The following is a 16,221-nucleotide window of genomic DNA, read 5'->3' as shown; positions in this document are numbered from 1 at the left end:
GCTTGCAACGAGCTCGTCTCTAGTTACTTTTTACTGGTATTTTATTCACCCAAAAAGGTTAGTATTTTTAGCGATAACGTTGACCATATTAGCAACAAGAGGGCCATGGGCCTTATCGGTCACCAGAGTAACTACAGAGAGTAGTTTTTGTGCATTATAAATACAGGGCTAATAAAATCATTATTAATATGCCGGGATTGTTTGATTAAATAAAAGTTCGAAATTTAAAAAAACGATTATCAAAAAAATGTAGCCAAACATATAGAGACATAATTGAAGAAAATTTATAGTTAAAAAAAATAATTGGCAGAAATTACACCATCCTCCCTTATATATAATCATTACACCCAAGCCTAACACCAAAACCCCTGACCCAGGGGCATGGTATTCACACTTTTGGAAGAGGCATTCTGTCCCGTCATTACTATGTACTTAGTTCATTGGCTTAATGCCCAGGAGAGGAGAAGACTTTTAAGGAATCAATCGTTTTCAAATAATCATTAGAACCCCACCCTAGCGCCAGAACCCCTAACCCTGGGGCCATGAATTTCACAAATTTGGCAGAGAGCTTAAAACCTATTATAATCAAGCCAGCAGTTTGAATGCTTGATGTCCTGGAGTAAAGAACAATATTTCTTAAATATCAAATTAACTTTGATGGCCCAATCTCTCAGGCCTCAGACCCCAGGGGGGCGGGGGTCATGAATTTCATAATTTGTACTCCCCTTCACCTATACATGCCAAATTTGGTTGAAAATGATTTAGTAGTTCCAGAGAATAAGCTAAAATGTTCAAAAGTTTACGACCAATGATCGACGTACTACGTACGACGAAAAAAAATAGCAATAGTTTACCTCAGTGACTCAGGTGAGCTCAAAATGGAAACGTTATCATCAATGTATAAAAAATAGGAAATGTTCATTGTGTCACGTACCATACTCTGCATTTTGATATTGAATAATTGTTTAAATGCAAGTTTGACAAAGTATGCCTCAACTGAAAAAGAACAGCACTATTACAGTGTAGAGTATGCTGTACTGTAATTATTTAACTCTTCAATATCTCTTTTTATCGAAACTGCATCTGATTTCGAACCTATGGAATTTCTTAAATTCTAATAAGCATATTTAATCTAGATTTTTATAATATTACTTTAAATTTGTATTCAGGATTTTTGTTTGTGCAAATGTAACAATTGTCACGAAATCTAATTAATATTTTGATATTTTTGTAGATAAAAAATACTGCTTTCAGTAATTAAAAACATTTCAACATTCAATGTAATTATTTAAAAGTCTCAAACATGTACTGAAATTATAACAGAATTCTCAGAAACATCTTATAAATTCAAAAAATAAAACCAAACGTATGGGTCAATAATGAAAAATTTAAGAAATGGCATGAATTAATCTATTTTTGTCAATCATTTGAGTGAATTTTCTTCTTGTCTTTTATGATTTATAAGCTAAATATGCCAATATATGTCGACAGAAATATAGAAAATTTGTTCAATTATTTTTTGGAACAAAACTACAGATGCACAAACTATCCGGACGTTTTGGTCCTAACCGAAATTAGGAAGCTGTTACAGGACATTAAAACTATTGAGTTATCAAAATATTGTATTTTCCTCTTGAAAAAATCCGCCATAAAACATAGTCCCTTAAATCGCATTGCAAAACATTAATATACTGGTAGAACTTCCATATAATTGCAGAATTTTCGGTCTAGATGTGATCCAAATGTTATATATTCATATGTAAAATTTCGATCTTCTATCCCCCATTGTGCCCCCACCTTACCCCACCTGGGAATCCAAATTTTACATAGAAATATATTACATTTACTCTATGTAAAATTTAACCACCTCCCCCAATTGTGGCCCAAACATACACACATGGATATGATTTTAACAAACTTTGATTAAATACGACCTGGAGATGCTTCCACATTAGTTTCAGCTTTCTTGGATGATTGTTTCTGAGAAGAAGATTTTTTAAAGATTTTCAATATATATAATCCTATGTAAAACTTTGATCCCCCATTGTGCCCCACCCTAGCCCCCAGGGGTCATTATTTTCACAACTTTGAATCTACACTACCCGAGAATGCTTCCACACAAGTTTTAGTTTTCCTGGCTGATTAGTTTCTGAGAAGAAGATTTTTAAAGATTTACTCTATAAATTCTTATGTAAAAATCCGACCCCCATTGTGGCCCTACCTTACACCTGGGGGTCATGATTTTCACAACATTAACTCTACACTACCCGATGATGCTTCCCAGGTTTCCTGGCCAAATCTTGAGAACAAGATTTTTGAAAATTACTCAAATATTGCTAATTATCTTTCCTAATAAAAGGGCGCGGTCCTTAATTTTCGCAACTTTAAATCTCCTTTGCCTTTGGGTATTTTGTGTTAAGTTAAGTTGAAATTGGCGCAGTGGTTCTAGAGAAAATGTGAAAAGTTTACACACGGATAGACAGACGGACGACAGACAAAATGTGATCAGAAAAGCTCACTTTAGATTTCAACTCAGTTGAGCTAGAAACTACAGTGCTATTTATTTAATTTTACTATGCAAGTAACCTCAGATGTTGTAGATTCTAAACCGTGACCCCTGGACCAATACTAGGGCCTTAAGACAGATGTTTCGCTATGTAAGCATCGTCATATCTTCTTATCCTCACATCAAGGTACCAGTGACCTTCTTTTATTTATAAAATCTATATATAGCTCACATTACAATTTTGCTATCGTCAATATGTTGAGGCATAAGACATTTAGATTAGTCAGTTATTGTATTATAGATCTTTGGATATGGTGTTCAAAACAGTAGGCTTTTTCATAAACTGTTAAAAATATATATTAAAATCTTGGAATTTATGAGAGTTTTACAATATATAAGAATTTTTTATTTAAAAAATCCCTTATAAAATGACACAAGAACTGCTCTTGTGGTGAGCAATGTGGCCCATGGGCCTCCTGTTTAGGGTATCAGCAACCCTAAACAGGTGGTGTAATTTATGTAAAAACTATATTTTTCCAAGGGAAGTGTTCTGTCACGTAAGGACGCCCTGGTCCGGTCTTTAACCTCTTACATTAACAACAACTCCCAGGAAGATTGTCAATGTGTATGTGTATTTGGTAAACGACTGAAATATAAACAAAGGATACAATGAAACACTTTGAATTTCATACAAAATAAATTTACACACCGTTATTAAGTGATGCTTATATATAGTTATCAATAATAACACTATGCATAAAGCTTAAGCCACTTATGTGCTTCCATAAAAATAAAATTTTGAAGCATAACACTTTGAAAAATATAGTTAACCACAAATATAAGATCAAATCTATCGTAAAATTATCAATATAATCTTTAGCAAATAATTCACAGAAAGTTGTTCAAATCAAAACAAGCCTATGTTTACATTTGTTGCAGACGACAACACTCCAATAAGAAAGCTTCAATAATCACATAAAACTGATTATGGCTACTGTAAAAGCTATAAACATGTTGAAATCACCTTTTTACAGAATAATAAACAAATTTTAAATCATTACTTACTCTGTGGTAGACTAAACTTAGCAAAACATACAGAGCGCGGTGTTCAACCGCATAAACAAATGGCGGGCTTCGTATGACAATTTTACCGAAAAACACAAGAGAGTTCTAAAGTGAAAAATCAATAATTAAAGAAAGATAACTCTAACAATGGACAGAACAGGAAGCAACAATTACTTTTCTAGTATCCGTCATGCAAAACTCAAACATTTCATTGGGTTGCTTTCATTATTTTAGTGCTTTCATGGAGTAAGTCTAGTTTGTTACGGATATTGACAATGACTTAAGATGTTGACTTATGGTTCAATGATGTGTACGGAACCGTATTAATGCCACATTGTATTTTTTTCTTTAAAAATGACAACTTTAATATCTGAATTTTCAACTTTTATCTTGGAATTTCCGGCTTTAAAGTTGATTTTTCTAACTTTAATCTTTGAGATTCCAATTTAAATCTTGGAATTTCCATCTTTAATGTTGAAATGTCCAACTTTTAAGTTTATTTTTCCAACGTTATTCTTGGAATTTCTAGCTTTAAAATTGATTTTTTCAACTATAATCTTGGAATTTGGAATTTCCAACTTTAAAGTTGATTTTTCCAACTTTAATCTTGCAATATCCAACTTTAAAGTTGATTTTTCCAACTTTAATCTAGGAATTTCCAATATTAATCTTGGAAGTTCGAACTTTAATGCCAACTGTAAAGTTAAAAAACCAGCTTTTAAATTTGGAAAATCCAGCTTTTAAGTTGGAAAAATCAACATTAAAAGTTGGAAATTCCAAGATTAGATTAAGATATTTCAACTTTTAAGTTGGGATTTTAAAGAAAAATAAATTTTCAATGTGGTACTATTACGCTTCCCTAGATCCGGATGTATCTAGTTTGGTACAGGTATGAAATGAAATACGACACATCTAGCATGCAATACTTCATCTTTTTAGACTTAATTATTTGTATTTTATTAAATTCAAAACATAAAAAATAGTTTAAACCAATATTGATGCATCATTACTTTAATTGATATACCATGCCCATTTCTTCTTTACTTCAGAAAAAATAAGGATTCATAAAAAAAAAATATAGCTTTGTTATAGTCATGGTAACATGAAAACTTAATGGACAAGAGAAAAAAGTTAAACTCTGCAATCCGTATATATTTTTAACGACGCGTTAGCAAAAGAGCAACACAAGAGATACACAAATGATATAAAATTTTAATGAAGTATATAAAAGCATTTATAAACTTAGTTTTATATTGGTAGGAAATAGACAAATGTGACACATTTTCTACATTAAAAAACCATTTAATCAAGCAAAACACTTTTAGAATTCCCATCTTAAAATACTTAACTTAAAATATCTAATGAAAATTGAATTTATAAAAAAAAAAAAATGAAACATCTTTACTCCAAATAAAGGTGTCATGTGAGTCATGAATGCAAACAAACTTTGATATCGTATTATATTTCTTAGAAAGACATTTATCTACCATTAACATAAAACGTGTGCTTTTATTCGCGATTCTTACGAAATAATAATTCAAAAACTGTCTTTTTTAAGCAAATCTTGCTGACTTCTATTAGTATTCTAACAAACAATTAGTTCACGTTCCATTTAATTACATAACAAATTAAATGAATGCGTTACAGACAAATTAATTGATATAATATCTCGCCATGCAAGTTGTCATACATCAACACAAGCTATCTACAAAAAAAAAGAAAAAAAAAAAGAAAAAACCAAGGACCCTTACACCCCCCAAAACAATGCGAATTTCTGGACCACCTACTTTAAAGAACCAAGCGATAGGAAAGCACGTGTTTAATGTTTTTATTATATGTATAATACCGTTTTCTTCCTGCTTTGATTAACCAAGCATACAAAATCCCACAAATGTGGTAAAGTTGTTTCAAACTTGCATTCTTTAAAACAACTTTGCTCGGGCTTTCCTTATGAATCTCGCCTTTCCAGTGTGATAACCCAACTCTCAGTTATATTGAATAACGTATAACTATATTGTGTATGGATTCTCCCCTCTCTACTTGTCCTCGTTGCCATCGTTGAACCTTTTATCGGATTTCGGACTTTTGTCGACCAGTTTTATGGTTTCGGGGGTGGTGATTTGTTTGTTCTCTGTAATGCATTTTTATTATATAAAAGCGAAATAAAAATAATATGCATCAGCAATTCAATCCTTTCCTACCATAACTTTTGTGCACATATATTCGATATCCAAGATAACAGAAATTTGTCATATTGCCAAAAAACCTGTGAAACTAGGAATTGTAGCTAGTTTTTATTTGTATGACCTTTTATTTGACCTTTTATTGAAATACTACACAATTTTAAAAACAGTTCTTTTTAATAGTTGATCGAGTTACTTTTAAATTAAACATTTTTTAAATAACCCAACGCTATTTAAAAATTGAAAAACTCCTTACATTCAACTTAACACAGGTTGAATGACCATCTTTAAGTCCTTCTTAAAGATAGCTTAAAGGTTCTTAAAGGTAGCTTAAAGACGATCTTTAAGCCACCTTTAAGCTATATGTGTTGCTTAAAGGTGGCTTTAAGAAAGCGTAAAGATGGCTTAAAGGCAGCTTAAAGACTATCTTTAAGCCACCTTTAAGGACAACTTATAGGTCCTTAATGTCCAAACTTCTTTAAGCTACCTTTAAGCCACCTTTAAGCTACCTTTAAGCCACTTTTAAGCCACCTTTAAGCCATTAATTTTTTAATTAAACATTGTGCTTAAATTACCAACAAAATATATTAACTTTATGATAGAAAATGTATTAAAAACTGTTTTTGTTCTAGAAAATAAAATGAAAATAAATCACAAACGAACAAAACTATGTCTAGACAAACAAAGCAGTAATATCCTGCCCGATATAACAGAGTCTTTTCACGTATAACATGTATCTAGCAGATCTAGAATTAGACCTAGAAATAATTAAAATTGAAATAAAAGTAAAAACCTTAAACCGATTATTGAATTAAATCATGCATTTTTGGTTCATTATCTTTATTTTTTTTAATAACCGGATGAACTAAGAGAGAGAGAGAGAGAGAGAGAGAGAGAGAGAGAGAGAGAGAGAGAGAGAGAGATTTCACCGATTAATTTATAATAGGAAACAAACATACTTTATTTAGTTTCATGCACAGATTAAGATACAGAGACTGTGCTCACTGTGATGTAATTTGTGTTATCCGGAATTGGTCGGGTCGACCATGCATGTTTTTGTGTATAGTGTGACAATAAAAGAGCATTCTAGAAAAGACACATGGCGGTGTTGGTTGTATGTAAAACGTTGTCTCAATGAAAGACAATACATGGTGTCAGAAGTGAACAATCACTGAGTTATGGAGCAGTTAAAACCTCCGTCGCACCTAAGTTTTAAGGGAACTTGGCCGAAAATTGGAAAGAATGGCTGCAGGGATTTCGCCTATACTTGATCGCGTCTGGAATCGACGAGTAAGCAGGCAAGGTACAAGTTGCTACGTTTTTACATGTTGCTGGTGTTGAAGCGAGACGCATTTATAACAATTCAATATTCCGGAGGAGGATGTAGATACATACGATGTGTTGATTCAATGCTTACAGGATTACGTCGAACCACGTAAGAATTTGACATATGTACGGCACATATTTTTCACACGTAAACAAGAAACTCATGAGACTACTGATAACTATGACACAGACTTGAAAAACAAAGCATTACAGTGTGAATTCGGGGATTTGAAAGAGTCGCTAATTCGGGACAGAATAGTATGTAGTATATCGAATGAAGCATGCAGAGCAAGACTCTGGCGAGAAGCAGATTAAACACTCGTTAAATATATAGACATATGCAGAGCATCTGAATTATCAGAACATCAGTTAAAGACCTTACATCAAGAACCAGTGGCAGCTGTATCCGCTCACGCTGTATCCAAGAAGCATAACCATGAAAAACAGCACAATAGTAGTGAGACTCACAGAAAACAGAAAGCCAATGTCCATAGTACGCACACAGGCAAACCATGCGGCAGATGTGGTAGACAACATCAGCAGGGAAAATGCTTTGCATACAACAAACTCTGTTATAAATGTAAAAGCCCAAATCATTATGCTAAATATTGCAAGACTGGATCTAAGTCAAGTCTACATTCGCTAGAGGAAACAGAAGAGGACCTATACCTCGGCATAGTGAGTGTGGACAGTATTCATGAAGAGCTACCGTGGACAGAATCTGTGACTATTAACAATGTACCAGTTACATCCAAGCTGGAAGCAGGAGCTCAAGCAAACATATTACCGCGAAATGTATTCAACTCGCTACAGATTTCTCGGAACCACTTACAGAGTGTAAACGTGAACCTGATTACCTACAATGGTGGCGTCATGAAACCGGATGGAAAAGTTGACATTAGATGCCGCATTCGTTAAGTGGAACGTACACTTCCGTTTTATGTCACAAACAAGGGAAGCACTCCTATCCTTTCTAAAGAAATATGTGCTCGTTTGGGATTAATACAACACATACCAGCAGAGTCAATAGACAAGATCATGTGTATGTCAAAAGACAAATTAATCGAGCAGTATGCAGATATTTTTAGTGGTTTAGGAAAACTACCAGGAAAGTACCACATTGCAATAGACAAAAGTGCAAACCCAGTGGTTCATCCACCAAAGAAAATACCCGCAGCGTTACTTAAACCTGTACAAGATGAATTAAAGTGAATATAAGATCTGGGCGTGATAACGAAAAAAGATGGTCCAACAGATTGGGTCAACAGTATGGTGACAGTACGCAAACCAGGAAAAATTTGCATATGTGTGGATCCAAAAGATTTGAATCAGCACATTAAAAGAGAACATTATCATCTAGTGACCGTAGAAGAAATTATTGAACGACTGCCGAATGCCAAAGTCTTCTCAAGATTTGATGCCACACATGGCTTTTGGCATATTCAGCTCGATGAGGAAAGTTCTAAAGCACTTACCTTCAATACACCATTCGTAGATACCGTTACCTGAGACTTCCTTTCGGAATCTCTTCAGCTTCAGAAGTGTTTTCAAAACGTGTACAGGAACTTTTTTCAGACTTAACTGGTGTTGAGTGTTTAGTGGACGATATACTGGTACATGGAGAAAACAACGCGGATGATGATGAAAACCTTATTCGCATGCTGGAACGCTGTCGTAAAGAAGGACTCAAACTCAACAGGGACAAAGTTGAACTTAGAGTATCTGACGTAAAGTACGTTGGTCACATTATTGGGAAAGATGGACTCAGGGTGGATCCAGAATAGGTACGTGCCATCGTGAATATGCCGGAACCAACAGACATACAAGGTGTCCACAGATTCATTGGACTAGTGCAATATGTGTCCAAATTCATTCCAAACTTAGCAGATGTTTCGGAACCACTCCGGATACTTACCAAAAATGATGTTGTATGGCACTGGGAAAAAGAACAAGTTGACAGTTTTGCTAGATTAAAAGAAATACTGACACAAGCCCCTGTGCTAAAGATATATGACTTTGAGAAGGACATCACAATTTCCGTTGATGCTAGCTGCAAAGGATTGGGTGCTGTATTGTTACAAAATGGGCAACCAGTCGCTTATGCCTCACGAGCTCTTACTGAAACTCAACAGAGGTACGCACAAATAGAACGCGAGATGCTGGCAGTTATATATGGATGTGAAAAGTTTTACCATTATATTTACGGTCGTTCGATTACCATAGAAACATCACAAACCGTTGTTAGCAATTCATCGCAAACCATTATACCAAGCTACTCCAAGACTACAGAGAATGCTGATGCGTTTACAGCGCTATGATGTACAACTGAAATATGTACCTGGAAAAGAAATGTTTATATCCGATGCTTTGAGTAGAGCTTTCTTGAAAGAGTGCACAGAGACATTAGTAGATGAGGACATTGATGTGAACTTTATTGAACAGGAACTTCCAATGACAGAGAAAAAGCTTCAAGAATTGAAGGATGCCACAGAAGCCGATGAACAGTTTCAAACATTAGCAGACATTGTTAGAGTAGGATGGCCTGAGACTGGTGAACAAGTTCCAACTTGTGTCAGGATGTTCTGGAACTACCGTGGTGAAATTATCGTCCTGAATGGACTATTGTACAAGGGACAGTCTGTAATGATACCATCATCACTGCGGCGCCAGATGCTTACCAAATGCATGAACCTCACCTTGGTATCGAGAAAACTAAGCAGAGAGCCAGGAACATAATATTTTGGCTGAACATGAACTATGACATGGAACAGTTAATTCAGTCTTGTGGAGTATGCAACTCGTTCCGAAAATCAAACATCAAACAACCTCTCATTCCACATGAAATACCGAATACTCCTTGGACAAAGGTTGGAGCAGACATTTTTCATTTCAAGGGCAAAGACTATTTGTTATTGGTGGATTATTACTCGAAATACCCAGACATCATACCACTTCCAGATTTAAGAGCCCGATCTACCATTGCAGCCTGCAAACAGTATTCGCTAGAAATAGCATACCACTAGAACTATTTTCAGACAATGGACTGCAAATTAGTTGCCATGAGTTTAAGTGTTTTGCATCGGATTGGGAATTTACACACATAACATCAAGCCCTCGTTATCCACGTTCGAATGGTCAGGCAGAGCGCTGCATCCAGACCATTAAAAACTTGCTCAGCTGTTGATGAACAGAAGTCTTCGTTCAAAGATTCCTACAACTCGAACATGGTTGGAGCCAATACCTTTGGAATCTCAACTCTCCAAACTTCAACTTCGTCAGATGATACAGAAATATTTCCATGACCGAACCTGTTCTAAATTACAACACGTTGATGAGAGAGAGAGAGAGATCATTCGAATGCAGAATACAGAAAATCGAAATTGGGAACCAGGAGTCATTCAACAGAACCTTGGAAACCGTTCATACAGCATATTGAACCAACATGGAAGAGCTCTTCGGAGAAACCGTAGCCAGATATTGAAATCGCGGGAAACCAACTTCCAGATGTTACCCCCAGAAGTTGAACTACAAATGAGTGAATCTGTACCAAGTTAAAGTGAAAATTCTGGTGATGTGTCCAATGTTAATACCCCACATTCAAGTCAGGAAAATCCCGTGGCAAACAGCAAACCCTCGGTAACCAGGTCAGAAAGAATCTCGAGACCACCCGCCAACCTATCAGAATATGTGAAACTCTAAAACTTAAATGAGTGTGATATTCAGAGTAAGTAAAGAGGGGGGATGTGATGTTATTTGTGTATCCGGAATTGGTTGGGTCGACCATGCATGTTTTTGTGTATTGTGTGACAATAAAAGAGCATTCTAGAAAAGACACATGGCGGTGTTGGTTGTATGTAAAACGTTGTCTCAACGAAAGACAATACACTCACTCCTACAATATTTTGAAAAAAAAATTTATAAAGAATTTTATAACGGCAATCTGTGTCCATCGGAGCGGTGTTGATGATAGCGATCTGTGTTTAATGGAGCGACCATTTAAACTGCCTGGAACACCCCCCCCCTTCCTTGGAAATTATATTATCACTCGGATAGCCCCTCCCATCCCTATAAAAGAGCTTTTGCATTTAATATATGTTTTTATTGTTCAGCTTGATCAACCTGACTTAAAGGGAACTTAAAGATGGTTTAAAGACAACTTAATGGGAAAGTAAATGCCACTTAAAAATGCTTAAAGGTGGCTTAAAGGTGACTTAAAGAAGTTTGGACATTAAGGACCTATAAGCTTAGCTTAAAGGTGACTCAAAGGTGGCTTCAAGATTGTATATCCTTTAAGCCACCTTTACGCCACCTTTGAGGACTTGCTTAAAGATTGTTTTTCGCCCTGTGTAAGGTAAGATATGCGGCTACAGGAAGATAATTCACTTTTTTTTTATGTTGACGTGACACGAACTACCATTTGTTTCAGCTATGACGTCAAAATTTTTATGCCGTCATAATTGATATTTTCTACTTTGTGGAGTTTTGTAGTTTCATTGAAAAAATAACAGTACACAAGCATTTTATCAATTTCCACAAAAACGAAGTCCGTATCCAATGTTTTTGAATTGTGTTTAAGAAACATCAGCTTACACATATACCAAGATTCTTTTTTTTCTGAAATCGGTAGACTTGGAAAGAATTCAAATAAGATGTTTTTGTTTACATAATAGTAGTCCAAAACTAATTCTCTTGTTGCATTTTATTCCAATTTTGAATAGTTCATTTGAAAATAAAAAAAAACAGTATCATAACATTAACAATGACATTTTTTTCGAACATTGTAAGCAGAAAAAAAACCCATAATAGTCACATATAAAGTGTAAATATTTTCACCAAATGATATAAATTCCATCAACATGAAAATCTTAAATCTTGAAATTTGACCTTTTGCAGTTATAGAACGAGACCGGCAAAATTATTTGAATTTCGTGAAAAAAAATAATTAAGTACAGTGAACAAAATGGTATGTAACATTGGTACAATTCCTTAAAAATGCAAGCCGCAAACCTTGCCTTAATCTGTTTTAGGATTATTTTCCAAAATTTATCATTTAATTTTATCAACAACAAAATCAAGTAAAAGGATTCTACATCATCTGGACTTACTAATTCGATTGCTCTCGCAGTAGTAGTAAAAACTCACGGCCAGAAGAAAGACGATAGAGATGGAGGTACCCACTATTACTGCGTACTTTGTATTAGAACCTACAAGAAAAGACGATAATGTTCCTTTCAAAGAGAAATCGACCTTCATTTTCAAAACAATCTGGGATGAAAAGGCAATATGATCACACTACAATCAGTGTTATGTTAGGCAATTACATCTTTTAAACAGTGGGTTACAGACATCTATATTACCAATTGATTTAATTTTTACTAGTCAGAAATCAATGCTTGAAATTTTAGCAATTATATTCAATTTCTAGCATTCGGCACTGAAACTCTATAATTTAGACTTATGTTTGCCGTATTAGAAGTTATTTAAGCGATATTGGAAACAAGACCTAAATTTTGTTAGTTTGAAAAGCTGTCAAAACGAAAACCTTCTTAAATTGCAATAGGTTATTCATTGGAATTAATTGAGTACTGAGCTTTTTAGCTCACCTGAGCCAAAGGCTCAAATGAGCTTTTCTGATCAAATTTTGTCCCCTTTCTGTCGTTAGCGCTATTATTGTCGTTGTGGTTGTCGTCGTTGCAAGACTTTCTTATTTTCAGCGTTTTTCTTCGGAGCCATTGGGCAAATTTCAACAATTTAAGCACAAAGCAAGCAAGGGAAAGGGTTTCCAAGTTTGTTCAAAAAAGGGCAAAATACCCAAAGTAGAGATACTGAGGAAGGAGTGAAAACAGGGTGTTATGTTTATACATTTTCTTGAAAATAAAATGGACAGTAATATCTAAACATTACCATTAACTTTCTTATATACAGTGCCGATCAGACCCAACCTAACAGAAAGTAAACCCCAAGTTATCCCTGGGTTTACTTTCGGAGTTTTCTCTGGGTTTACTCGTGGTTTATTAGAGCAGACCCAGAATAAACCCAAAGTATTCCCTAAAAGTAAACCCCGATTAGAAGTAGACCCCTGAGGCAGACGCTACATGTGTGTTTAGAATATACACGGAGTGGAAATGAGACAGAAAGATAATTTGATAACATACGGGTCTGCTTCACATTTCAATGTTGAAAGAGGACCATAAAAGCAAACCGCGAATAAACCAAAAGCAAACCCTGATTGTACCCCAAGAAAACCCCTATGGGACCCAAACTTTCCAAAAGTTAACCCGGGGTTTAGTTTAAGTTTACTGTTAGGTTGGATCTGATCGGTACTGTATAGGTAGATTTAAGTTTGCCCAAATCATGACGTCAAGGGGTCAGAAACGGGTCCTAACAGAGGTTCAAATTTAAAAATCGAAATAAGTAGAAAAGCACTTATCAAATAAATGATTCTTCTGGGTAATCGAAAGGCTATAATTTGTGAAAATAGTTGCTTTTATACCAAATTGTATGTCTTATGTTGATTTTTTCTGGTACGGGACAAAATGAAGCCCGGAAGGGGGTTAAATATTAAAGAAACTGTAAGGGAGCAAATAGAAAGTAGCTTTTCACTTGAAAAAATGTTATGAATTGAAGTCAAATGAAGATATTTTGAAATGGGTACCTGTGAAACGAAACGAAATCTACCGAAACGAAACGAGACCTACTAAAACAAAACAAAACGAATTAAAATTAAAACGAAACGAAACCTACCGAAAAAAACGATTAGAATAATTTTGAAATCAATAAAGGTTATTAATAGTAATAATAATAATAATTATATATATATATATATATATATATATATATATATATATATATATATATACACACACACACACACACACATTGATCAAGCACTTGTTATATAATCTTGTTATATAAAGAACTATGTACAGTTTCAGTCACGTCACAAAAAGTGCATTTTACCGTAATTTTCATAAAACTGAGCAGAAGACACCAATTCCTTGGTGGTTTTTTGAATAAAAATCTATGTCTGCAGTCGTCGACCACGATGTAACTCATATTATAATTTTATCACGTTAAAACACATAAAATATATCAATTTCATTGTGGCCGACGGCTGCATAAAATTATGAGAAAATGTGCCATTTTTCACCATTTTTGACTTAATTTTAGAAATAATCCAAAATGTTGAAGTCATAATGATTTTTTGAAACAAGATAAAAGTGCATAGCCTGGTATTTCATATACACACATGTTCAAGAGAGTATATGTTGATTTTTATGACATTTAAACAACTTTTGAATTTAAGGGCAAATATTGAAAGAAACTGTACCTTCTTCTTTGACACTGACACAGGATCCCTTCTCTATTGACGTATTTTATTTATACATGCATACTGTAAATCACCTGCCAGCTGCAAATATGCTCTTCTATACTATTTAATTTAAAAAATCTTATTTCAAAATATGTGTAGTATTCTCTTTTATTATGTCTTACTCTTATTTTTAGTCATTAATCATCTAAATACAACAAATTTCTCCAAATAATTGCTACATTTAAAAGCTTGTTTATTTACGGAGCAAAATGGTGTTGGTATTCGAATAAAAGTAACTAAACTTTTGTAATGCGAATGCGAAATATAAAATCGCGATAATTTGGCAAAGAAAGAAAAAAGAAACAGACTGACTAGGTTGGGAACAAAGGGAAGAGGCCATGTAGATTGATGGAATAGAAATTAAAGCCGAATTAAACTTCAGTTTTTATCATGAAGTTGTAGGGGTTTTGCTAGTCAGGTCCGTACGTGTTCCGTGTATTCTATTTTTTACTTTATAAGTTATAAACCACAAGTCGATTATCGTTTAGAGGAATTTTTGAATAAAGAATAAATAAACACTCTCAGTACATACATCCCTCAGGGAGAAGGGGTTTTCATTCATTTTACTGTGTCATAGATGCTAAAATCGTGTTTTATTTTTATTACACATAATTAGCAACTTATATAGTTCTACGTTAATGAATAAAGGAATAAAAATGCTTCGGGTATCATCTGATATAAGAATCATCTAATTTAAGACATGAAAAACGTGATTTTAATTGGTAAACAAACTGATCTTCCATCGTCTTTTCAACACTTGATTTTCTTTCACGCATGCGCAGTGGCGTTACAAATGACGGATCACATTAATATTCATCACACGTGTAACGAAGTTTAGAAACAAATAACTAAAGTGTTATCCCTATTAACAAATGTGCACGTTTACATACACGCAATTTTTTTTTAACTTTTGCTGCGTTTCAAAAAAGACTTGTTAGTTCTAGAATATACACTATAAAAAAAATTAAAAACATAATGGCTATACAATACATATTTTATTTTGCTTGATTTCGTTTTGTTTCATTTCGTTTAGGTAAGTTCAGTATTTATTTCGTTTCGTTTCGATTTGATTTTGTTTCGTTTTGTTTAGTTTCGGTAGGTTTCGTTCCGTTTTGGTTAATTTCGTTTCGTTTCGTTTCGTTTCGTTTTGTTTCTATTTTGTTTTGCACTTTACAGGTACCAATTTTAAAATAGCTTAAAAATACAAGGCAAAAAACTTTATCCAAATACCGAAGTCTCATTAAAGCTGGCTTCAAGAATATGAAACGAAATCCGAAAGTGAAAATACCATGGACTGTCTCTACCTTTTGCAGCTGATTACATGTACAAGCCATAAACAACTTCAAAACAAATTTATGCCATCTTAATCATTTAAGTTTTATTTAATTCAATCATTTTACTTGTGCACTTAACAGTGAAAGATTCAATTTGAAACATATTATTGTTAATCATTTCCCTAATATGAATCACATGATCTTCATGCCAAGAGTCTCTTGACAGTCTCGAATAACCAACGTTTTAGAGTTTAATTGTAAAATTATGCAGATGCAAACTGTGCTTTATTTTTGACAGACAGTTTATGTTAATCTAAGAAAAAAAACCAACTTATTGAATAAAAAAATGACAATAACAAACCGTGAACCATCTCAAAAATCCATAAAACGAAATACAAATTCAAAGCAGAGCAAAACGGACCTCCAAATAGATAGAGGTTGGATCAAGTGCCTATGAGAAATGAGCATCCTCTGCTGACCACCGTATGATTTTTG

At 34.1% G+C, this 16,221-nt stretch overlaps 1 protein-coding gene across 1 annotated transcript in view; it reads right to left on the bottom strand.

Annotated features, from left to right (window-relative positions):
* Nucleotides 1-4,983: 4,983 nt before the first annotated feature.
* LOC136275152 (uncharacterized) overlaps nt 4,984-16,221 on the bottom strand; it is a 36,156-nt gene continuing 24,918 nt past the window's right edge. Inside the window, exons 6-7 of the mRNA XM_066083482.1 lie at nt 12,186-12,284; nt 4,984-5,702 (exon numbers count right to left, since the gene is read on the bottom strand). Coding sequence (XP_065939554.1) covers nt 5,608-5,702; nt 12,186-12,284 — 194 coding nt within the window. The 3' untranslated portion in view covers nt 4,984-5,607. The remainder of the gene's footprint in view (nt 5,703-12,185; nt 12,285-16,221) is intronic.

The sequence above is a fragment of the Magallana gigas genome, chromosome 4, assembly GCF_963853765.1.
Source record: "Magallana gigas chromosome 4, xbMagGiga1.1, whole genome shotgun sequence".
Taxonomy (NCBI): Eukaryota; Metazoa; Mollusca; class Bivalvia; order Ostreida; family Ostreidae; genus Magallana; species Magallana gigas.
This window is presented reverse-complemented; position numbering and strand designations above follow the sequence as displayed.